The 25,029-nt window shown below is 41.4% G+C and overlaps 1 protein-coding gene across 2 annotated transcripts; it reads right to left on the bottom strand.

Annotated features, from left to right (window-relative positions):
* Window positions 1–13,690: 13,690 nt before the first annotated feature.
* Window positions 13,691–18,031, bottom strand: LOC135475894 (uncharacterized). 2 transcript variants are annotated; one of them, XM_064755843.1, is made up of 3 exons: window positions 17,909–18,031; window positions 16,200–16,483; window positions 13,691–14,762 (listed from the first exon to the last, which is right to left on the bottom strand). In XM_064755843.1, the coding sequence occupies exon 3, from the start codon at window positions 14,581–14,583 to the stop codon at window positions 13,852–13,854; it is 732 nt and encodes a 243-aa protein (XP_064611913.1). In that variant the 5' UTR covers window positions 14,584–14,762; window positions 16,200–16,483; window positions 17,909–18,031; the 3' UTR covers window positions 13,691–13,851. The 2 variants fall into 2 exon arrangements, with proteins under 2 accessions (XP_064611913.1, XP_064611911.1); XM_064755841.1 differs by lacking the exon at window positions 17,909–18,031 and having other exon boundaries at window positions 16,200–16,841.
* Window positions 18,032–25,029: the final 6,998 nt, after the last annotated feature.

Here is a 25,029-nt window from a genome sequence, read left to right as displayed (position 1 = left end):
ACATGTTCTCACAAATTAACTCATGTGTCGTATTGGTCGCTGCTGTCGTCGTGTCGACAAACTCAGGCGACGAGTGATCGTCAACCAACGTCACTGGTTTAGACGTAATACTTCTTTGCTCTCTTGTTAAGCGGTCTAAAACGAAACAAATGTGTGTATATATATATATATATATATATATATATATATATATATATATATATATATATATATATATATATATATATATACAATGGAGAGATACAGCTTAGACATGGAACTCATGAGATCTCAAGTTTGAATAAAGCAATCACTAATTACTAATGTCTTTCATTTTCCAGTGTTTATCGGGCGCTCAGTCGTATAGAGTTCCCTCCTTGAGTCGTGTTATTCAGTTCTATTTTCTATTTACTTTACTCACCCTTCTGCTATTTCACCACTGTACTCAAGAGTATTCCATTTAATTATTCCAATGGTTATGGAAAACTATAAATCCGCCAGTGTTTATAAACATTTATCTGAAAAGTTAGAAAAGCTACTACTATGGCTGGAGACGTTATATTGCAGCGAACTTAGATATACCTTTCACCGCTGTCACTCATACGGACAGTTCGCAGAGTGGTGGAAGCTGGAGCCTCCGCAGTGACTTACGAACTCTCTGCCTTGCGACACCACAGAACAATCCCTAAGAGTGAATCAACACCCCATGTGTTCTGCCGAATAAAGGGCAGGTAAGGCAAGTACCTACTCCGCCACTCCGCATTAATGTAGGTTACAAACCGTCTTAGTGTAACTATGCGGGATCTATATATGCCAGGTGTTACAATCATAGGTACGAGCAAGGTGTTCCTCGAATATTTCACCGTGTTCATTTCCACCGTGATATTTACTTATTGAAGCCTTTACGTTATGCACATGTGTGAATGTCAATAATAAAATTGATAGATATTTTCCCACACAGCTTGCATGATTTTGACTAGCTGTAATACGCTTTATATCTGAACTCAAATTATGCTTTCTTTCTTTCACTAAAAAATATAAATTTGAAAAAAAAGTTTCAAGGTAAGTGAATCAATACCTCGAGTTTTCAATCGTCAATCTATTGCATATGTTAACTATTATATTCACGTTGCACCGCAGATACAATGGTTTGTCAGATGCCCGGCAGATACAACAGTGTGTCAGGCGCACGGCAGATACAACAGTGTGTCAGATGTACGGCAAATACAGCAGTGTGTCAGCTGCACCGCAGATACAACAGTGTGTAAGATGCCCGACATATACATCAGTGTGGTCAGATGCACGGCAAATACAATGGTTTGTCAGATGCACCGCAGATACAGCAGTTTGCCAGATGCTCCACAGATGCACACTATGTGTCAGATGCACCGCAGGTACAACAGTGTGTCAGATGACCGGCAGATACAACAGTGTATCAGATGCCCGGCAGATACAACTGTCTGTCAGATGCCCGGCAGAGAAAAACTGTGTGTCAGATACACCACAGATAAAATTGTGTGTCAGATGCACCGCAAGTACAAGAGTGTGTCAGATGCCCGCCAGATACAAGAGTGTGTCAGATGCACGGCAAATACAACAGTGTGTTAGATGCCCCGCAGATACAATAGTTTTTCAGATGTTCGCAAGATACAATAGTTTGTCAGATGCCCGCAAAATGCAATAGTTTGTCAGAAGCCCGCCAGATACAATAGTTTGTCAGACGCCCACCAGATACTACAGTGTGTCAGGTGCACGGCAAATACAACTGTGTGTCAGATGCACCGCAGATACAATAGTTTCTAAGATGCCCACCAGATAGAAAAGAGTGTCAGATGTTCGGCAGATACACCAGTGTGTCAGATGCCCGGCAAATACAATTGTGTTAGATGCACCGCAGATATAATAGTTTATGAGATGCCCACCAGATACAATACTTTGTCAGATGCCCGCCAGATGCATTAGTTTGTCAGATGCCCACCAGATACAACAGTATGTCGGATGCACGCCAAATACAACAGTGTGTCAGATGCACTGCAGATACAATAGTTTGTCAGATGCCCGCCAGAAACAATAGCTTGTCAGATGTCCCCCAGATATAACAGTGTGTCAGATGCACGGTAAATACAGCAGTGTGTCAGATGCACACCAGATACAATAGTTTGTTAGATGTCCTCCAGATACAACAGTGTGTCAGATGCCTGGCAAATACAACCGTGTTGCAGATGCACAGCAAATATAATAGTTTATCAGATGCCCATCAGATACAATAGTTTGTCAGATGCCCACCAAAAACAATAGTTTGTCGGATGCCCGCCAGATACAACAGTTTGTCAGATGTCCACCAGATGCAACAGTCTGTCAGATGCACGGCAAATACTACAGTGTGTCAGATGCACGGCAGACACAATAGATTATCAGATGCCCGCCAGATACAACAGTGTTTCAGATGCACGCTAGATAAAATAGTTTGTCAGATGTCCACCAGATAAAGCAGTGTGTCAGATGCACCGCAAATACAACTGTGTGCCAGGTGCACCGCAGATACAATAGTTTGTAAGATGCCTGCCAGATAGAAAAGAATGTCACATGTCCGGCAGATACACCAGTGTGTCAGATGCCCGCCAGATACAACAGTGTGTCAGATGCCCGGCAAAGACAACAGTGTGCACCGCAGATATAATAGTTTATCAGATGCCTATTAGATACAATAGTTTGTCAGATGCCCGCCAGAAACAATAGTTTGTCACATGTCCGGCAGATACAATAGTTTGTCAGATGCACGGCAAATACTACAGTGTGTCAGATGCACGGCAGACACAATAGTTTATCAGATACCCGCCAGATACAACAGTGTCTCAGATGTCCACCAGATACAACAGAGTGTCAGATTCATGGCAAATACAACTGTGTGTCACATGCATCGCAGATACAATAGTTTGTCAAATGCCCACAAAATACCATAGTTTGTCAGATGTCCACCAGATACAACAGTGTGTCAGATGCACGGCAAATACAACTGTGTGTCACATGCATCGCAGATTCAATAGTTTGTAAGACGCCCAGCAGATACAAAAGTGTGTCAGATGCACGACAAATAGAACTGTGTGTCAGATGCCCACCAGATACAACAGTGTGTCAGACGCACGTCAAATACAACTGTGTATCAGATGCACCGCAGATACAATAGTTTATGAACTGCCCGCCAGATACAATAGTTTGTCAGATGCCTACCAGATACAATATTTGTAAGATGCCCACCAGATACAACAGTGTGTCAGATGCACGGCAAATACATCTGTGCTACAGATGCACGGCAAAGACAACAGTGTGTCAGACGCCTGGTAGGTACAACAGTGTGTGGGATGAACGGCAGATACAATGGTTTGTGAGATGCCCGCCAGTTAGAATAGTTTGTCAGATGTCCTCCAGATACAACAGTGTGTCAGATGCACGGCAAATACAACAGTTTGTCAGATGCATCGCAGATACAATAGTTTGTCAGATTCCCGCCAGATATAATATTTTGTCAGATGCCCGCCAGATACAATAGTTTGTGAGATGCCCGCCAGATACAATAGTTTATTAGATGCTTGCCAGATACATTAGTTTGTCAGATGCCCACCATATACAACAGTGTGTCAGATGTACGGCAAATACATCTGTTTCTCAGATACACTGTAGATACAATAGTTTGTCATATGCCCGCCAGATACAATAGTTTGCCAGATGCCCGCCAGATGCATTAGTTTGTCAGATGCCCACCAGATACAACAGTGTGTCAGATGCACCGCAGATACAATAGTTTGTCAGATGCCTGCCAGAAGCAATAGTTTGTCAGATGTCCGCCAGATGCATTAGTTTGTCAGATGCCCACCAGATACAACAGTGTGTCAGATGCACAGCAAATACTACAGTGTGTCAGATGCAACGCAGATACAATAGTTTATCAGGTGCCCGCCAGATACAATAGTTTGTTAGATGCCCGCCAGAAACAATAGTTTGTCAGATGCCCACCAGATACAAAAGTATGTCAGATGCACGGTAAATACAGCAGTGTGTCAGATGCCCCCCAGATACAATAGTTCGTGAGATGCCCGCCAGATACAATAGTTTGTCAGATGCCCGCCAGATACATTAGTTTGTCAGATGCCCGCCAGATACAATAGTTTGTCACATGCCCTCCAGATACAATTTTTTATTAGATGCACGAGTCAATAGTTTATCATAGGCACTGTAGACGCAATAGCTTGTAAGATACACCGCAAATAGAACAGTTTGTCTGACGGATGACAGGCACAAAAGTTTGTCACATGCCCTCCAGATACAATTTTTTATTAGATGCACGAGTCAATAGTTTATCATAGGCACTGTAGACGCAATAGCTTGTAAGATACACCGCAAATAGAACAGTTTGTCTGACGGATGACAGGCACAAAAGTTTGTCAGGTTTTATAATAAGCATTATATTTCTGACGAAGCCTTTATCGAGAACAAATCAGGACGAGGTAATAGATTATCAAGAAGTTCCTAAACGTAATTTAAGCATGCACGCTTCAGACGTTATTAGATCTAAGTTGGCAGAATGAGATGCACTGAGATATGTTTTCAGAACACCATATAGGATGGATTTGCAGGACTTAAGCAATAAATCAAGACTTACCTCCAGTGACATTTTCGCCAACGAGAGACTGAAAGTTTCCATAATGTAATATAATGATTAAAAACACCCGCATTTCTTGGGCAGGTGACATTGTTGTCACGTTAATGGCGAGTCCTCTTTGATGCGGTTAGAATTGTGTCACCTGGATAGCAGTAACGATTTGTATAGGGCGATGTAATAGATACCTGGCCCAAAATCTTAATCACGCCCACCGACTGATGTTATGAGGCGCATAGATTTCTCCAGTCACACGTCTGTATGGCTCAGGGTGTTAAGTTTACCCCAGTTTGTGTGTATCAGACAGTGAGAAGACAGTCTAATTGCTTTTGCCTTTTTTGCTTTTTATAGCTTTCCTGTTGGTAAACATGTAGCCGGGGATCTCCTGAATTGATCTCCTTCAAAACAGCATAGAAACAGCTGATGGATAAGCCAGATATTCGACCGTTAGCCACGTATTTACATAGGGTCTTCGAGTGGTTATAACACAGTCAGCACCACCTGTCCTGTCACAAAAAAATAAAACACTGTTCATCTTTCTGAAAATATCCGGATCAATTCTGTGGGCTAAGAAAGCAGAACCGTGAAAGTTCTTGTTTAAACACTCCATGAGTGTGTCATACTCCAATATTGACGTCTTAAGCGCAAAGATATATGTGAGATATGATTGCATGTTCTTTACCATTTCCACTTCTTTTCATCGTATTTTTAGTTGTTAGATTCGGTATGGTAATTGGTAATGTTATTTGATTTAAGTTACTCATGTCCCAAATAAAAAAGGAGCGTTCATCAAATATAAAATGTTAAATTGTTGCCCATATATTTACTAGTAAGCACCTTTACTAAACGTATTACGTTGTCCTTCTTGTGTAGATGTTATCAGACTGGAATAGATAATAAATTGATAAAGGTTTGTCGACAATATCGTGACTTCATTATTAATGATGGTGTCAGAAATTCTGGAAGGCTATCTGTAAGCTGGATGGGTATCACTAAGCTTGATGGGTATCACTAAGCTTGATGGGTGTCACTAAGCTGGATGGATATCACTAAGCTTGATGGGTGTCACTAAGCTTGATGGGTATCACTAAGCTGGATGGATATCAATTAGCTGGATTGTTATCATTATTAAAGCTGGATGGGTATCACTAAGCTCGATGGTTGTCACTGAGCTGGATGAGTATCACTAAGCTGGATGGCTACATTGTATCGCTAAGCTGGTTGGCTGTCATGAAGCTGGACGGTATAACTAAGCTGAATGGGTATCACTAAGCTGGATGGCTACATATATCACTGGATGATTATGGCTTAGCTTGATTGTTATCACTTCAATAGCTATGGATAGCTATGACTAACTTAATGACTATGACAAAGCTCAATGGTTGCTAAGCTAGAATGCTTCATGCATCAATAGGCTGGGTGGCTATAGCTAAGCTGGGTGGCTATCACTATTTTTTATCATTTTTTATCATCATAAAATCAAGATGTGTTAACAATTAATCTAAAGTAATCACTCAAACTATCAACCAATGAGCCGTCCATTCAATCAGGAAATAACTAATGAAGCAATCAGTTATTTATCAACCTTTTTCAGGATCCCATTTTCAGGTAACCGCTTCCGTTTGGACCGATTATTGCTGAAGAGGAATAGTATGCGAATATGTCGATAGGTTTCTTCGATTTCCTTCAACGTTACCAAAACCTCGTTACGCAAAGAAGCTGATGTTAGTTGCAATTCTTTGTTTGAACCGTATTTGGCAATGTAAAAAGGATCTTAGAAATCAATGGCAATCATAGATTTTCTCGTTCTGTTTGGCAGGTAAATATCCTAGCCGGTACTTTGCTTGCCTTTAACTGACACTTCTGGGAAAATCAAGTGTGGCCATGTGTTTCTTGTTCCGTTTTAATTGATCTTGGTCTGAACAGTGTATAGGTATCGAGTACACTTTATCCACGTGCTAATACTAACAGTAGTTTGAATCAGAACTGACCGATACCATTTTTTATTTCTCTGACATTTCTGACAAATTATCTCTCATGATTAAGAAGACGTTTTCGTCTTTGTTCGATCACACAAAGCCACGCGGCCTAACCACTGACGATCTTCAAACATAGCTGTGTCAGATCCTGAGAGAGTAAACAATTTTTATGTTCTATGAAACGAAGCTTTTCTTGATAGTCATCATGATTTTAAACACGTGGTGGTCATTAGTTTTACGCTAAGAAGACACTGGTTAATATTTTATAAGCAGGACAGAGCTGGCCTATAGAATAATTCTTTTAGCGAGTCGCCTGTAATCAGCTGTCTGTAAAATCAGTCATACTCGCTACCAAAATTGCCTTTAGTTGGTGACACGCAACAATACAAGCTCTACACATGGATTCGTTTGACGCTCATGTTCTGCCTTGGAAAATGAAGTTAGAAAACTTTTTCTAATTCATAATGTTAAAGCCCATAAACTCGGTTTTGATGACAAGAACCCATTGCCCTGTGTGACGTCATAGTTATTCCAAAACCGATGATTGCAAAACAGTTACTCTCCACGCCCATTGTCCAGCATGCACTTGTTTTTGAATATTTATGGTGTCACCCAAGGCAATGAGTTCTTGGAGTCGAAACAAAGCTTACGGAGTTTAACATTAATAGAAACTACAAAAAGTATTCTAAGTGCATTCTCTTTGTAATGATATGAACGTCCATCATATCAATGTGTGACCTGGCTACGATAGCTCAGCTGGCAGAGCGTCCGCTTCGGGAACGATAAATCCAAGATCAATCCTTGGTCGGGACAAACCTAAGACCTTAAAAGAGGAAGTTGTAGCTTCCTCGCCTGGCGTTCAGCATTAAAGGGATTGTGCAGCGACTGGTTGACCGGTATCAGTGCAATGGCTCGAGCGGGGCAGCTTACATGCCTTCGGTAAGGCGTGTTAGTGAAGCAGCACTTAATAAAAGAGCGGTGGAAATCCGTCCTGCAACGAGAAGGCACATTACATGCACTCTAAGGACTTCTTCGTCGTCATATGACTGAAAAAGTACGTTAAACCCCAAGCACACACTCATATCAATGTGTAGGAGCTTGGGTTGTTACATGTATCTGAATAATACATACCCACCACCTCTGTTTATCCAGTTATTATTGAGTTGTTCACACTTGCAAGTGTTATTTTTCAGAGTAGCAGCGAACTGACGCTTACATATACTTCCGGGTCAAGTAGCTGGGAAATGACATTTTTTGTGGCATTAAGAAGCTGAAAAATGATTGGTGGAAGGCAATTACTTATGGCTAACAACTTGATAAGGATACTAATATAGGCATCTAAACGTCGTATATCATAGCAAAGAAGAGGTTGCTACCCATAAGCAAATGTCTTGCCTTATCTGAGTACTGTCCTCTGTTGCAACTATTAAGCATTTGATCGGAATCGTGAACCTTTTGTACATAAAAGCACCAGTCGCGACCAATCTAAAGGACCGCTTGTGACCGACAGTTCTTTTATCCGGGCTCTTTTTAGTAGGAGTAGTCTCCCTTCCATCAAAACGTGAAACTGATACACGATTATTTCAGAAGACAATGTTTATTCAGTATTCATGTGCATTGATTTTAAATAGTTTGGCAGTTATTGAAAGAATGTTAATCACACACCCACACACACATGACTGCAATTCCAGCGATAACAGTACATAACATGGTGCTTAAGAGGATACAACTATTTTCTGTTACAGCCGACTCCAAGTCTCATTTTTAATATTTTTGAATAATAATTCCATTGTTAACCAATTAACTAGTTCTCAACATTACATACATAACTAAATAACGAGTGATAAAATCTTTGTACAAATGACAACACACATATATCTATATATTGGAGATGACAACTTAGATTACGCTTTAAAACTTCGAAATGAGTTTAAAATGTTAATCATCAGGCGAAACTTAAAATGAAGACATACAAGAAATAGGCTATCTCCCTTATCATTCAGTTTTAGAGAAACGGAGGTCACAATAGCACTGCTGAGTGGAAGACTCACATGACAAATGCGATATCAAAACAGGGCTTGTTAATACCCTTAGAGATAACCTAACGCAAATCAAAGTCTATGTAGATACTTCCAGCTACCGTGTAGTGCAACATTCAAAATTATTATATTCTGACAGCGAGTATATACAAATGCACCAAGAGTATCGTGGCACTTTCGTCCATGAGAGTTAAATCTCCCAGGAGACGTCGCAGTATCCTAAATTTTGAAAGGCAGATATCTTTTTTTATGTCCCGAGACGACCGCGAAGACGCTCGCGGAATTTCCGAAATAAATCTTCTGTCAATCAAACTATCATTGAGGCTTGATCTCTTTTTTCAGGGACCAAAACGACCCTGTAGAATATGGTACAATTACGTACTCAGTGCTCCCGTAGTATATGGAATAATTACGTGCTCAGTCCTCCTGTAGTGCATGGTATAGTAACCTACTCAGGGCTCCTGTAGTATATGGCATAGTTACGTACTCAATGTTTCTGTAGTATATGATATAGTTACGTACTCAGTGTTCCTGTAGTATATGATATATTTACGTACTCAGGGCTCCTGTAGTACATGTATATGATATAGTTACGTACTCAGTGCTCCTTTAGTATAGGATATAGTTACGTACTCAGCGCTCCTGTAGTATATGATATATTTACGTACTCAGTGCTCCTGTAGTATATGATATAGTTCCACACTCAGTGCTCCTTTAGTATATGATATAGTTACATACTCAATGCTCCTGTAGTATATGATATATTTACGTACTCACTGCTCCTGTAGTATATGATATAGTTACGTACTCAGTTTTCCTTTAGTATATGATATAGTTACGTACTCAGTGCTCCTATAGTATATAAACCGGCCCGGATAGCACAGTTGGTAGAGCGTCCGCTTCGGGACCGGTAGATCCAGGATCAATCCTTGATCGAGTCACACCTAAGACTTTAAAAGAGGAAGTTGTAACTTCCTCGCTTGGCGTTCAGCATGAAGGGGATAGTGCAACGACTGGTTGACCCGTATCAGTATAATGGCTCGGGCGGGGCGGCTTACTTGTCTTCGGTAAGTCGTCTCAGTGAAGCAGCACTAAATAAAAGAGCGGTGGAAATCCGTCCTGCATCAAGGAGGCACATTACACGTACATGCACCCTAATGATTCCTTCGTCGTCATATGACTGAATAATTGTTGAGTACGACGTTAAACCCCAAGCACTCACTCACTCACTATAGTATATAATATATTTACGTACTCACTGCTCCTGTAGTACATGTATACGATATAGTTACGTACTCGGTGCTTCTTTAGTATATGATATAGTTACGTACTCAGCGCTCCTGTAGTATATAATATATTTACGAGTATCGCGGCACTTTCGTCCATGAGAGTTAAATCTCCCAGGAGTCGTCGCAGTATCCTAACTTTTAAAAGACAAATATTTTTTTTATGTCCCGAGACGACCGCGAAGACGCTCGCAAAATTTCCGAAATAAATCTTCTGTCAATCAAACTATCATTGAGGCTTGTTCTCTTTTTTCAGGGACCAGAGCGACGTTATCGAATCTGTGGCTGACAGGCTACGGCCGTATTGAATATAACCAGGCGCTAAGCAGGTCCCCCAGTTAATGGATTCGTCGTCTTGGCGAGCTGTGTGCTGATACAGAACGAGAGCGATGGTAGCACGTAATCCACTGGGGAAATCGCTTATGAACGGTTGTGACTGGCATCACTTTTGCTGTAGAGTATGATCCAGTTACGTGCTCAGTGATCCTGTAGTGTGTGGTATAGTTACGTACTCAGTACTTATGTAGAGTATTGTATAGTTACGTGCTCAGTGATCCTGTAGTGTGTGATGTAATTACGTACTCAGTGCTTTTGTAGAAGATGGTATAGTTATGTACTCAATGCTAATGTACTAGTGTACGTATAGTTACTCAGTGATCCTGTACTGTGTGGTATAGTTAAGTAGGCCTACACAGTGATCCTGTAGAGTATTGTATAGTTACGTACTCAGTGATCCTGTGGTGTGCGTTATAGTTACGTACTCAGTGCTCCTGTAGAGTATTTAAGTTACGTAATTAGTGCTCCTGAGTATTGTATAGTTACGTATCAGTATTCAGTGCTCCTGTGGTGTATGGTATAGTTACGTATTCAGTGCTCCTGCATGTAGAATATAGTATAGTTATGTACTCAGTGCTCCTGTAGAATATGGTACAATTACGTACTCAGTGCTCCCGTAGTATATGGTATAATTACGTGCTCAGTCCTCCTGTAGTGCATGGTATAGTTACGTACTTAATGCTTCTGTAGTATATGGTATAGTTAGGTACTCAGTACTCATCTAGAATATGGCATAGTTACGTACTCAGTGTTCCTGTAGTATATGATATAGTTACGTACTCAGTGCTTCTTTAGTATATTATATATTTACGTACTCAGTGCTCCCGTAGTATATGATATAGTTACACACTCAATGCTCCTTTAGTATATGATATAGTTACGTACTCAGGGCTCCTGTAGTATATGATATATTTACGTACTCAGTGCTCCTGTAGTATATGATATAGTTATGTACTCATTGCTCCTGTAGTATATAATATATTTACGTACTCACTGCTCCAGTAGTACATGTATATGATATAGTTACGTACTCGGTGCTTCTTTAGTATATGATATAGTTACGTACTCAGCGCTCCTGTAGTATATAATATATTTACGTACTCAGTGCTCCTGTAGTATATAATATAGTTACGTACTCAGTGATCCTTTAGTATATGATATAGTTACGTACTCAATACTCCTGTACTGTATGATATATTTACGTGCTCACTGCTCCTGTTGTATATGATATAGTGTCGTACTCGGTGCTCTTGTACATTTTTGTTACAGCATAATACAGCAGACCTTCAATAAAACAAGAAAAGTAGGGGAAATTTGGAATCACCACCATTCCTTAGTTGCAGTTAGAGGTACACATATTTAAAGAATAGCGCAATGACCCATGAGCCTCTTACGAATGTGGTCGCTGTGAGCTCATGTCCAGCTTATGCTCGCTTCCTCTCGGGCCGTACGTGGGCAGATCTGGCAGCAACCTGCGGATGGTCGTGAGTTTACCCCGGGCAAATATTCTTCAGGTACGGCGTAAAACACCAATCAAATAAATAAATAAAATAAATTCAGTGACTTTAAGAAGCTATTGTTATCGATAGGACACACGAGGCAGCAGTTCATTACCAGCTTAAGACAGGTCAGCTAACGTTCTACACAAATCCAGAGTAGAACATTCTCAAATAAACAGTTTGAACCACTTACACATAAGTCCATAAGTTACCCGCTGACATGACCTTCTTTATTTAACAGTATTCCGCATTATGACACACACACAAGAGCAGTAGTCCGCGGGAACACCAATAGACATAACGAATGAAAATACATACAACTAAATTTTATTATTTCCGTAAACATTAATATAATGTTTAGCGACACACAGGTGCAACAACTACAGCCATTAAATAATTTGTGTAATAAATACATAACCAGTGCATAAAAATGCATAGTTTAAAACCCCTTTAACGCAATTGCTAAATTGCTATAACGGAATTATCATTTTGTTGTTTGCTAAATATCCAACTCAAATAAACAGCATGTCAAGTACTTCTCAAGAAAGCTGTTTTTTTTTTCAAAAGCTATACAATTTCTCGGGAAACAACAAAAAGAGACAACATTTGCTAACATGTGGATTTCGTGACAGTTGGCTTATTTGTTGTCGATGGGTTTCACTGACTGACTGGACAGAGGGTGTCCCCCCTGTTTTGACTTCTTGTGAGTATCTTGGGATCTTATCACTGTGAACCTCATAGGAAAACCTGCAATATACATGGGTCAATGTTACACGTAAGATCTTATAAGTAATGACATACTTTTTTAGAAACAGATGGAAATTCAAACATATGAATACGCTGGTGCAGAGCAGAGAGCTCTAAATGCTAGATTGGCGTTAAAAATGCTATCCCTCTATTCCCGGGGTTCCTGACTGGCATGTAAGATAGTATTTCCGCTCTGAACATGTCTTCCTGTCAATAAATTCTACCGACTTGTTTTCCTCCTTGACCTCACCTTAGTGACAAGACCGTTAAATAAGTGAGATGATATTGTTCAAGGAGTCTCAACAAGATTTTGTTACATAAGAACACAAACCCTGAGTAGAACATTCTCACATAACCAGTTTCAAACACATATACATAAGCCCAATAGGATAATTTTTCTCAGTTAATGTGTTTTTATCATCTATGTCTCTATCTACATGTAAACTCCTTGACCAGTATCAGGGGTAGATATCATAGGAAGAAGGGAGACAATTATGAATTTGCACGCACTCAGCAAGCAACGGAACATGTAAATTTGTGTATTTCATTACGATTATTTACAATACGAAATGCTGCGAAGGATTTTTTGTGACATTTTTTTTTCATTACCCGACACAAATATACAATATATTACAGATACATGGTTTGCGTTACGTAGGTAAGAGTCAAATAAACAACATGTAATTAGCACTCACCGTTTTGCTGAGTTAATATAGAATAAAATACAGACTGCAGCATAAAGATTGAAACCAGAGCATCGACGGCAGTGTCATAATTGGCATATGATCACATGTAATCGATGAAATCCGGCCACTTGCCACTTAGTCAGGGGTTTACACTGACTGTTCGTGTAAAAAAATGCACTTATAATAATTGCAATTCATTGGACGTCCCAAGTCTAGAATTACTCAAAATGCTGTGTTATCATCACATTTAATAAACACCCACATTGAAAACAATGCAAAGGGACCAGGTCTCGGAGGCACTTCAGTCTCCAGCAGAATACTTGTTCATTCTTTTTTCCTATACTTCTCTACATATTATGACTCAGTTCGATTGTTTGTTCTTCATTTTACATATCCAGCAGAAACTGCACTGAACATGAAACACTCAGTATACCTTTTGCTAAAAGCCATCGTGGTAGCATACATTGAAGCGCGTGACAAATGTCACACGATGTATGGCTTTTAATAATTACAATAAACATCCACTTTGGGCTAATATCTCTCTATACAGAACTTATGAAGACTTTCCAATTTCTGAGAAAGAAAACAGAAAGTTGTGGTCGTCCGGCTAGAGTGTTTCAAGCTTGCCTACAATTGCAATGCGCTATATCGGATAATCCATCGTTTTTCTCAAAGGACTGGTATCGTGAAGTTCAACAATGGTGAGTCCATCCCCTGCGTCGATTACATTGCCGATCTCAAAGAACAGACCCGGTGTGAGCATCACCTCCGATTCGGTCTGGAATTCGGCATACTGCCCGATGGCGTGCCCTTTTGACGTCTGAATACAGAAAAATGTCCTTTCTCCGGAATCGCCCAACACAACCGGTCCTTCCTCTGTTTCCTTGTCACCCACGCAGCTACTGAAGCCTTGCCAGGCAAACACCTCGCCCGTGGGGTACCTGTCCGTAATATTGGCATTAACCCCACGCCACAAGACCCCCTCGTAGACGGGCAAGTGATGCAGGCCGTTCAGCAGTAACTTCAACACCGGCAGGAAAGGTTTCAGTTTTTGTCGGTTGGAGTCTCTCAGGCGCTCGTTTAGCAGGTGGTGTAGACTTTCCTTGTGATCAGCCCACTCCCGGGTCAGCAGGTTGATCGCTGCGATTCCGTCACGTCCGCATCCCTGGGGAACATTAGTCACCCATCGCGAAAACTGGACGGACATGTCGGCATACTTTTCCACTTCCGGCACAATTCCAACCAATGGCTTGACGGCTTTCTCCAGCGCCATGAGAGGCGTGTCCACTAATCCGGATATCTGATCTAAAACCGCCGCGGGATCCTCGTTGATGACATCTTTGACGCGCTGACATAGATAGTCTACAGACTCCATAGTTACGCACACCCTGCACCTCGGCTCGATTTCACTCGGTAGACGTAGTGTACTCAATCACTGGTGTGAACTTTACTCCCAAATAACAGCCGGCTGACTGCTAACTGCCCTTATATCGACCTGTCACCCTTCTGTCCTCCACATATACCCTCTTCTTTATGAGTTGATCTTTTGACCTCCTGTAACACACAAACAACCAATGACAACTGTCAAAGTTCATCGCTGCATAAACATATACAGAAACCCTGTACATATGTTTACACTAAAATGCATACAGCCGCATAAACCAGTATACAGGCCTGACAGTGCTTACTGTGTTCAGTTGATGTAGGACTCCATACGTACACGTTACCTAAACACTGGTAAATAATGATTCATTTACATGTATACTGCCGCATATTAACTTTACCCCATGCACGTGCCCGGTATTACACCAATGAGCTACATTTCTTGACCATTACTAGTACATCATCTCGCATAGTTATCTGCATGACCGCATATAGAAGCATATGTGCCTAGTTATATATGTTCCTGGGAGAGACGAAAGTTATACGCAATCATCTCTTTAACCTGTCAACACGCCACTCATAGTTAGCAGTGATGAGTGCAGTCCTCATAGCCTGGGACGAATAAAACAATATCTGTTATATTAGACCCAGTCATAGCTTACACGAAATCGCATCCGCTTCAGAGCGATTTATCTTCGGTTTGCTATATGAATTAAACACATGGTACGAAACGTTCTCAATATACTCTCAATATTCATGGGGCCATGGTGAGAATAAACGGCCAACCACCCTTACATAACTGCCTGCGCAGTGAAACTTTCGTTGAAGACTATATGTATTTGTCTCCCAACAATAATGTGTGAGTATATGTACACCACACGTGGACAAGTCCTTCGGTAAATTGCCAAAGATGTGTAGTTTACGCCGAGCATTCCAGTTTCCTACACCTATAAAACTGACGTGCATGCCGTAAGCGAAAAACTTTTAATTATGGGGTTAAACAACAATTAAATAAATATATAAATAAACAACTAGCATATAATCTATATGTGTACGTGTGTGCGTGTGTGAACAATTGTTGCTTAGTCACATCTGTACTTACATACGCCGGTAACTGCCAGCTAATATACATATGTGCGTGGGTATACCAAATACTGTTATTTTGTCTAAAAACATGCCAATAATCGCAAATTGTATCTGCATCCATGCATATACCAATAATTCCAGTTTGTGTGCCTACTTAGGTGCAAACTCTAGTAATTACTTATTAGTCTACATAGGTACATAATTGGTTCTTAGTCCCTGTGCGAACAAGTTGCCTCCATAGAAAGGTTCAATGCTGCACGTAGACAGATATGGAGTTCAACATCGCGTGGGAATGTTCTGTACCAAATGCAGAGAGCTTTGTTATAGCCTGTAACACCATTTAGCCAGTAACGGTAAGAATTAAGGTAGGAATCACAGCGTTACATTACAGTTCACTTAGCCGCCGTGTATGTCAGTCAGGCTCGTCATTTTTGTTTTCTAAACGTCCGCAAATCTAAATAACTGCAGGTCATCAGCTGCTATCCTAAGAGTGGACTCGATTAAGTAAACTGGTTTACTCACAGAATGCAGGGTGTAGCCGTCTACGTGTTACGAAATCATTCCCTCCGCTGAATACAGACGCTCAAACCGTTCTGACCTCCAATTTCACGCTATACATAGTCCACGAGGTTGACGGCTGGCCAGAGCTCACAGCGCCTACCTCGGATGTAGAGACTCTTGAATGGAATTGGGGAATCTTGGTCGATATCGGATGTCTTCTGGCAAGCGGGAGTTAAGCCAGTATGAAACAGCTAATGCAGATCTCCTGTTCATTGAGGACGACCCACGAGGGAACAACCCATTCTCTAAACAGACAATAAAGCGAGCGTGAAAACCACCAAGCTCTGGCTTATTCCACGTTCTGCAAGGGATTTTTTGTCAGTTGGAATCGATAAAATGGAAACTGTCAGACTCAGTCTGCCAAAAATTCCAATATATTCCATGAGCCACCAAAATAAAAAGCAATCCTGGTATCAATGGGCTTTCACTACAGGCAATATATGGCTTAAAGTAAACGTTCTTGGCAACATCAGATGCTGAAGAAAAATCCTTTATAGAAACGTAGACCCCCAAAAGTAGTCAACAATCAAAAGGAGGTGGATGATGGTCATCCGCTCAAAACAATCGCATGTCCATTAAGGAAAGGCTTCACATGTTGGTGTTATTGGTCTCTGGAATCAACCTGCACCCTCAGCGCATGTGAAACATCCCAGTGGAGTGTTTAGTGTACAGGATGTTGTGGCTTGGTTTTGGCTCTCTCCCACGCACATCCAGACATGGATTCATTATGCCTTTCATCAGCACCGAGAGATAACGACGCGGGGTTATTCATGGCCAAGTGCACATACATGTGTCTGAGCGCTGCGTGTGGCCTCGCTGACTCTTGTACTTCAACAATAAGGTCACAGGTTCGAATTTAGCTCTCGCTAGTTATGCTGTGGTTGTATGTCATGAAGTTTTATCGCACGCGCTGAAGAGTGGTGGTTTATGTTATCCTTTACATATGTTGTCACTTCATGTGTAGCTCATGTAATAAAATCTGACATTGAAATGTTTGCATATTATGTTTACTCAAGAATTGTATCGCCTCCAGCAAATCAGTAAAATGATTTTAAAAAATCAAAACGCTCCAAAAAAGCGTAAATTGGTGTATGTCTCACAGATGTTATCCAAACTTGTTAAAATGTCTTGATGAACCCCACGCAACATAAAGTTCACAAATCCTTCGGGGATAGATGTCTACACAAGCAGTAATGTACAATTTATAGACAATGTTAGCAGGAGGCAATAATCATTTGGTTGAGGCGTATGTATTTACAGCAGGTAATGAGTTAATCCTCTTAATCAGAAGGAAATAAGAAATGCAACTAACATATTTTACAATTGAGCTTTGCCAAATTTAGAGTATTTATAATATCAATTGAGTTTTCATTTTTAAGTGAAAGTTTCAGGATGTTTGGTCAGCATGTACCTAGTGCGATGAGTGGTTTTCCTTGGGTTTAGTGTGGTTTCACTCGCTCATTAAACTGACTGCTATTAGTGAAGCACATGGCATGTTTTACGCCGTAAAACACTGGTCATATAAATAGAGAAAAACTAATGAAATCAAAGCGTAAATTGACAGCCCAGTTAGTGAAGTATATGGCATGTTTTACGCGGTAAAACACAAGTCTTACCAATAGAAAAGGTAAGCAAATCAAAGTGAATAATGACAGCCTAGTTGTGCTTACCTATCTGTTACTCCTCCAATGCGTATTGGCAAAGCAACTTATATCCTTATGCACGGCGAAAGAAAACATAAGTACAACCAACTGTGTAAATATGCCGATTTGCGTCATAAGCTTGGCAGGGATATTTTCTCACGTCTGTGGAAGCCGTCAGTGTGCTGGGATGATCATTCCCTGATATGCATGCCCTGTTACTCTAGGAACTTTGCGAGTCCTTGGAAACACCATTGTACCAGAAGAAACCCACCGACTCTGCTTGAACTCAAAGGAGGGCTTGACGGCGACGAGGGTCACCCTAAAGAGATCGATCACAGACACAAACAATTCCCCGGTAGATCAATTTACCGTTCTACAACCGCCCATAACCAAGTTTCCGGTTGTACAATGATAAATGTTCTTAGCAAATCGATAGCTACTGAATTCCTTATTAATGAATTCCCTCGAGACTAATTCCAGATCGCTAGTAATACGCTTTTGCTTCAACCCAGGAGAAAATTTCCATAATTTGAATAATGCAGGTCATTTGTATATATGTCAAGAAAACTGAGCAGTGGTACCGAAATCAGCACTGTCATTACCTTAAATGATTGGAAAACGAAACACAGACAGAACTGTCATCAGTATAGCTGACTAGCTATATGCATAACCTTTTTCTTTGAAAATTAACTGCCACACGCCAAGCATTATTCATACGTTCAGTTTGGAACATGGCCTATGGCTTTGTTAGATATGCAAAACATTGAACGCAAAGAATAGTTTGCGTTAAGAAGAACTGCTTCATTTCTTTCTAATTTAGGTACATGGTTGGACATTCCAATTCTGCTTAATCCATGCAGCTGTTTTAAGTAGCTACCTTTTAAGCATTTAGAAGTTATAATGAGACCCTGAATGACACGAGGCCGGATTCATCGGTTACGTATACCCATATGCCAGCTACCATATTGTCGTCGCTGCTCTGATTTTGCTCCATGTGGTAGTCTTTTTAATGTATTTTACAGAGCTTAAATGATTCCAGCTGTCTTGTTTAGGTCGAATGGGTTTGAAGCGATGTTTAAAATAGACAGTAAAAGCTGCATTCATTTATTGATTTTATTTTAATATTTAAATGTTATTAAATGTGAATTTGAAACATAAATTTTTTGAATGAAAATAAATTGAATTAATCACTACTTCCTTAATAAAAAAAATGTTTCGGGGTAGGACATTAATCGGAAATGATTTATTTCTTTTGAGGGCGATTTCTTAGGCCGGATCATTAATGAATCTTTAATAAATCAGTGGTGATCAGTAAATAATGCAGCAGTTGTCTACAAAAATAAGGCATGGGACTTCAGCGTCAGTTTAGCACAGAGACTACAGTGAGGCATCTGTTTTTTGCGATGAGCCTACTGGAATTCTTCACGAATTGATCTTGTCTTCTGTTCCTTGATTAATACAGATTATATAATGAGGCAACTTTCCAGCAGTTTACATCTATATCTCACCCTGTACACAGTTAGAGACCATTCGTTTGGAATCCATAACTAATAACTTCTTCCGAGTGTGTACTAAATACAACTGGCCCTCTGCGCATTGATCCATTTTCCCTCCCAGGACCTTTTACCTCTATAACAAAAGTGAGCTCTGTCACTGAAGCTAGTCACTGATCCTAGTCACGTTTCTGGAACAACTTGTTCGCACTAAGGACAACCAGTGCGCACATTATAGAGGTATTTTCTTAATTTGACAAAGCTTCGAGAATGCTATCTCAGAAATAAGGTCACAACAAAATGTCGGTTATTCGTATCCGAGGGTTGTTTTTGCTTTTGATACGTTCGCAATGCTGCTCTCCAGAGGTTAAGATAGACATGATAAACCTGACCTTGTTGCCCCTTGTTAGAGCAGTCTTAGGCGGCAAGCACCGAGGCATCTATCGCCTAACCTTTCACCTCATCCGACTGTTTGTTAACGGCTTCATCTACATCTATGGACACGTTTTTATACTAAGGAATTTGTTACGCAACTTGTATTGGACGGCGTCTAATGCATCATCATGAAAACTTACATGATTTAGTTTGGACGACACCTAATTAAAACATGAAGCAAATAAATAAATAACACTGTATTGTTTAAAAAGCAGCCTTATGTGGCCAGCTGGTTTAAACACCTATTAACATGTCAAAAGTGTAAGAAATTGAAATACATGATGCAAGGTATGATGCAAGTGCAAATATATTCAGTACCGTACCTCTTTTTGTTTTTTTGTTTTTGTTTTTTTTGGTTGGGATTAAGGCTACGCTAGGACTATTTCACTTATACCACGGCGAATAGCTGTGAATCCGATTAGTTTCCTTCACACAAAAACCTACCCATATATTTGTAAGTGCTGTTTGAGTACGGCGTTAAGGCATTGATGTTGTAAATTTCATGGCGGTTTCGGTGCGGTAAGTGAGTGGACTGAAGAAAAACGGACAGGGTTCGGAAAAACTACCACCCCTCCTGACAAAAAAATGCACGACCAGGCGCATGGCTAGCAGGCAATGCACGCACAACAGCACAGGGAGCCAGCATAAGCTGGACTTGAATTCACGGCGAACTCACTGGTGAGCACCTCTTGAGTCACTGTGCTGCGATAGCACGACAATGGTTCTGTAATATTCCTTTATGGCACGATGTACTGTCTAACAGTGAAAGAATGATGTACTTGTGTCAAACTGCTTTATTGATAAATTGTATTTTACGAGTGAATTGTAGTATTTTCAGAGAAACTGTTTTTTTCCCATTGCTTCTAAGGTTCTCTTCTGATGGCATTAATTGATACACATATAGAAATAATGAATAAATAAATAAATAAATAAAAAAAACAAGAAATGAAGAAACGATGGGTGATTTTTAAACAAAATATTGATGTAAAAGTCCAGTGCGGACAATGATTGCTTACACGGAAGTAAGAACTCGGGATTTTTTCTTTTACATTAAAAGATCGCTTTTGGAAATATAATTGTATTCTGGAAAACATTTCACAGCGTATAAGACACCGTATACAGATATTTTTTCCTGGCACATCGTTAAAAAACACAGACATTTAAACTGGAAACACGGTACCTCACTTATTGGAGCACTCATGTGTACAGCTCAAATCAAGTCTGACGAAGCATGGGCCTCTTGGTACTTACAAAACCGTAAATAATTTCTCACCACGGCGTTCAGATATTGAAGTTTTCTTTCACAGATTTTATAATTCCTTAATTTTACCTAACAATGTACGGGATAGTGTGATCAAAAGGATTCTCCCGGGATGGATCCAACGTAAAGCATCCAGCTAAAATACACGGGTTAACTGACATCATATTCAAATTAAAGAAGGAATATTCTCTTACTTAGTTACAGACTTTCACGAGACTATTTAACATATACTCACCGCGTTGACTTTTGTTGACGAATTGAGCTACACTGACGATGTAGTGGTCAGACCAGCCTAGGCAGATAGTGATCTCCTCTGTTAAACCGTATGCTGTGTGAGGAATTGAGCTGCACTGACGCTGTAGTGGTAAGACCAGCCTCGGAAGACAGTGATCTCCTCTGTCAAATTGTACGTTGTATAAAGAATTGAGCTGCACTGACGCTGTAGTGGTGAGACCAGCCTCGGCAGACTGTGATCTCCTCTGTCAAATCCTACACTGTGTGAGAAATTGAGCTGAACTGACGTTGTAGTGATAATACCAGCCTCGACAGATTGTGATCTCCTTTGTTAAACCGCTGTGTGAGGAATTGAGCTGCACCAACGTTGTAGTGGTCAAACCAGCCTCGGCAGATAGTGATATCTCATATCAAACCGAACGCTTTCTGAGGAATTAAGCTGCACTGACCTTGTAATGATCAAACCAGCTCTACAGAATAGTGATCTCTTTTGTTCAGCCGCACGCTGTGTGAGGAATTAAGCTGCACTTACGTAGTAGTGGCCAATCCAGCCTAGGCAAACAGTAATCTCATCTGTCAAACCGTATGCTGTGTGATGAATTGAGCTGCACTAACGTTGTAGTGGCCAGTCCAGCCTAGGCAAACAGTAATCTCCTCTGTCAAACTGTACGCTGTGTGAGGAATTAAGCTGCACTGACCTAGTAGTGGCCAGTCCAGTCTAGGCAAATAGTAATCTCATCTGTCAAACCGTATGCTGTGTGATGAATTGAGCTGCACTAACGTTGTAGTGACCAGTCCAGCCTAGGCAAACAGTAATCTCCTCTGTCAAACTGTACGCTGTGTGAGGAATTGAGCTGCACTAACGTTGTAGTGGCCAGTCCAGCCTAGGCAAACAGTAATCTCCTCTGTCAAACTGTACGCTGTGTGAGGAATTAAGCTGCACTGACGTAGTAGTGGCCAGTCCAGTCTAGGCAAACAGTAATCTCATCTGTCAAACCGTATGCTGTGTGATGAATTGAGCTGCACTAACGTTGTAGTGGCCAGTCCAGCCTAGGCAAACAGTAATCTCCTCTGTCAAACTGTACGCTGTGTGGGGAATTAAGCTGCACTAACGTTGTAGTGGTCAGACCAGCCTCGGAAGACAGTGATCTCCTCTGTCAAACTGTACACTGTATGAAAAATTGAGCTCCACTGACGCTGTAGTGGTCAGACCAGCCTCGGCAGACAGTGGTTTCATCTGTCAAACCTTTCACTGTGTGAGGAACGGTTTGACGGAAGAGGTCACTATTCGGCCAGACTGGAGTCTGACTACTATAATGTCAGTGCAGCTTAGTTCCTCAGACAGCGTACGGTTTGGTGAAAGAGATCACTATTCGGCAGAGCTGACCTGACCACTACCACGCCAGATCAACTTGATTCCTCATGCAATATAGGGTTTAACAAAGGAGATAACTGTCTGCCGAGGCCGATTTGAATACTACAACGTTAGTGCAGTTCAATTTTTCATACAACATACGGTTTAACAGAGGCTGGTCTGACCACTTCATCTTCAAAGCAGCTCAATTCGTCATACAGCGTACGGTTTGCTGGAAGAGACTCGGTAGATAGTGATCTCCTCTGTCTAGCCATATGCTGTGAGAAGAATTGAGTTGAACTGACGTTGTAGTGGTCATTCCAGCCTCGACAGATAGCGATCTTCTTTGCTTAACCGCACGCTGTGTGAGGAATTGAGCTGCACTGACGCTGGAGTGGTCAGACCAGCCAAGGAAGACAGTGATCTCCTTTTTAAACCCTACGTTGTACGAAGAATTCAGCTGCACTGACGTTGTAGTTGTCACACCAGCCTTGGGAGATAGTGATCTCATCTGTCAGACCGTACGCTGTGTGAGGAATTGAGCTGCACGGACATTGTAGTGGTCAAACCTGCCTCGCCAAATGGTGATCTCTTCCGTCAAACCGTTCGTTGTGTGAGGAATTGAGCGGCACTGATGATGTAGTGACTAGGCAGAAACTGATCTCCTCTGTGAAACCCTATGTTGTATGAGGAATTGAACTGCACTAACCTTGTAGTGGTCAGACCAGCATCGGCAGATAGTGATCTTCTTTATCAAACCGCACGCTGTGCGAGGAATTGAGCTGCACTAACGTTGTAGTGGTCAGACCAGCCTCGGCAGATAGTAATCTCTTCTGTCAAATCGTGCGCTGTCTCAGGAACTGACCTGCACTGACATTGTAGTTTTTAGACCAGCCTTGTCGAATAGTAACCTCTTCCGTCAAACCGTTCACTGTGTAAGGAATAGAGCTGCACTGACGCTGTAGTGGTCATACTGGACTCGGGAAATAGTGATCTCCTCTGTCAAAAAGTGCGCTCTGGTAGGAAGTGAGCTGCACTAACATTGTCACTAACATCAAACCGTACGTTGTATAAGGAATCGAGCTGCACTAATGTTGTAGTGGTCATACCAGTCATACCAGATAGTTATCTCCCAAGTCACGCCGTACGCTGTGTCGGGATTTAAGTTGCACTGACATTGTAGTGGTCAGACAAGCCTTGGCAGATCGTGATCTCCTCTGTCAGACTGTACGTTGTGTGAGGAATTGAGCTGCACTGGCGTCGTATTGGTCAGACCAGCCTCGGCAGATAGTAATTTCTTCTGTCAAACCGTAAGCTGTGTGAGGAATAGAGCTAAACTAACGTTGTAGTGCTCACGCCAACCATAGCAGAAAGTGATCGTCTCTGTCAAACCGTACCCTGTGTGAGGAATTGAGCTGCACTAACCTTGTAGTGGTCAGGCCGACGTCAGCAGATAGATATCTCCTCTGTCAAACCGTACGCTGTGTGAAGAACTGAGCTGCACTGACAGTGTAGTGGTAAAACCAGCCCTGCCGAATAGTGATCTCTTCCATCAAACCGTACGCTGTGTGAGGAATTGAGCTGCACTAACCTTGTAGTGGTCAGACCAGCCTCGGCAGATAGTGATTTCCTCTGTCAAATCGTACGCTGTGTGAAGAATTGAGCTCAACTGACGTTGTAGTGGTAAAACCAGCCCTGCCGAATAGTGATCTCTTCCATCAAACCGTACGCTGTGTGAGGAATTGAGCTGCACTGACAGTGTAGTGGTCAGACCAGCCTAGGCAGATAGTGATCTCCTCTGTCAAATCGTACGCTGTGTGAAGAATTGAGCTCAACTGACGTTGTAGTGGTAAAACCAGCCCTGCCGAATAGTGATCTCTTCCATCAAACCGTACGCTGTGTGAGGAATTGAGCTGCACTGACAGTGTAGTGGTCAGACCAGCATCGGCAGATAGTGATCTGCTTTGTTAAACCGCACGCTTTGTGAGTAATTAAGCTGCAAGAACGTGGTAGCGGTCAGACCTGCCTTGGCAGAAAGTGATCTCCTCTGTCAGACCGTACGTTGCGTAAAGAATTGAGCTGCACTGGCGTCGTATTTGTCAGACCAGCCCCAGCAGATAGTGATTTCCTCTGTCAAACGGTATGCTGTATGAGGAATTGAGCTGCACTAACGTTGTATTGGTCAGACCAGCCTCGGCAGATAGCGATCTCCTCTGTCAAACCATACGCTGTGTGAGGAATAGAGCTGCACTGACATTGTAGTGGTAAGACCACCCTCAGCAGATAGTGATATCGTCTGTCAAACTGTATGTTGTATGAGGAATTGAGCTGCACCAATGTTGTAGTCGTCAGACCAGACTCGGCAGATAGT

This window comes from Liolophura sinensis, chromosome 9 (genome assembly GCF_032854445.1).
Source record: "Liolophura sinensis isolate JHLJ2023 chromosome 9, CUHK_Ljap_v2, whole genome shotgun sequence".
Taxonomy (NCBI): domain Eukaryota; kingdom Metazoa; phylum Mollusca; class Polyplacophora; order Chitonida; family Chitonidae; genus Liolophura; species Liolophura sinensis.
The sequence above is the reverse complement of the archived record's forward strand: the minus strand, read 5'-3'. Positions and strand labels throughout refer to the sequence as shown.

What these genes read in the sequence shown, in the direction of transcription:
- LOC135475894 (XM_064755843.1), bottom strand. Translation starts at nt 14,583, where the DNA reads ATGGAGTCTGTAGACTATCTATGTCAGCGCGTCAAAGATGTCATCAAC.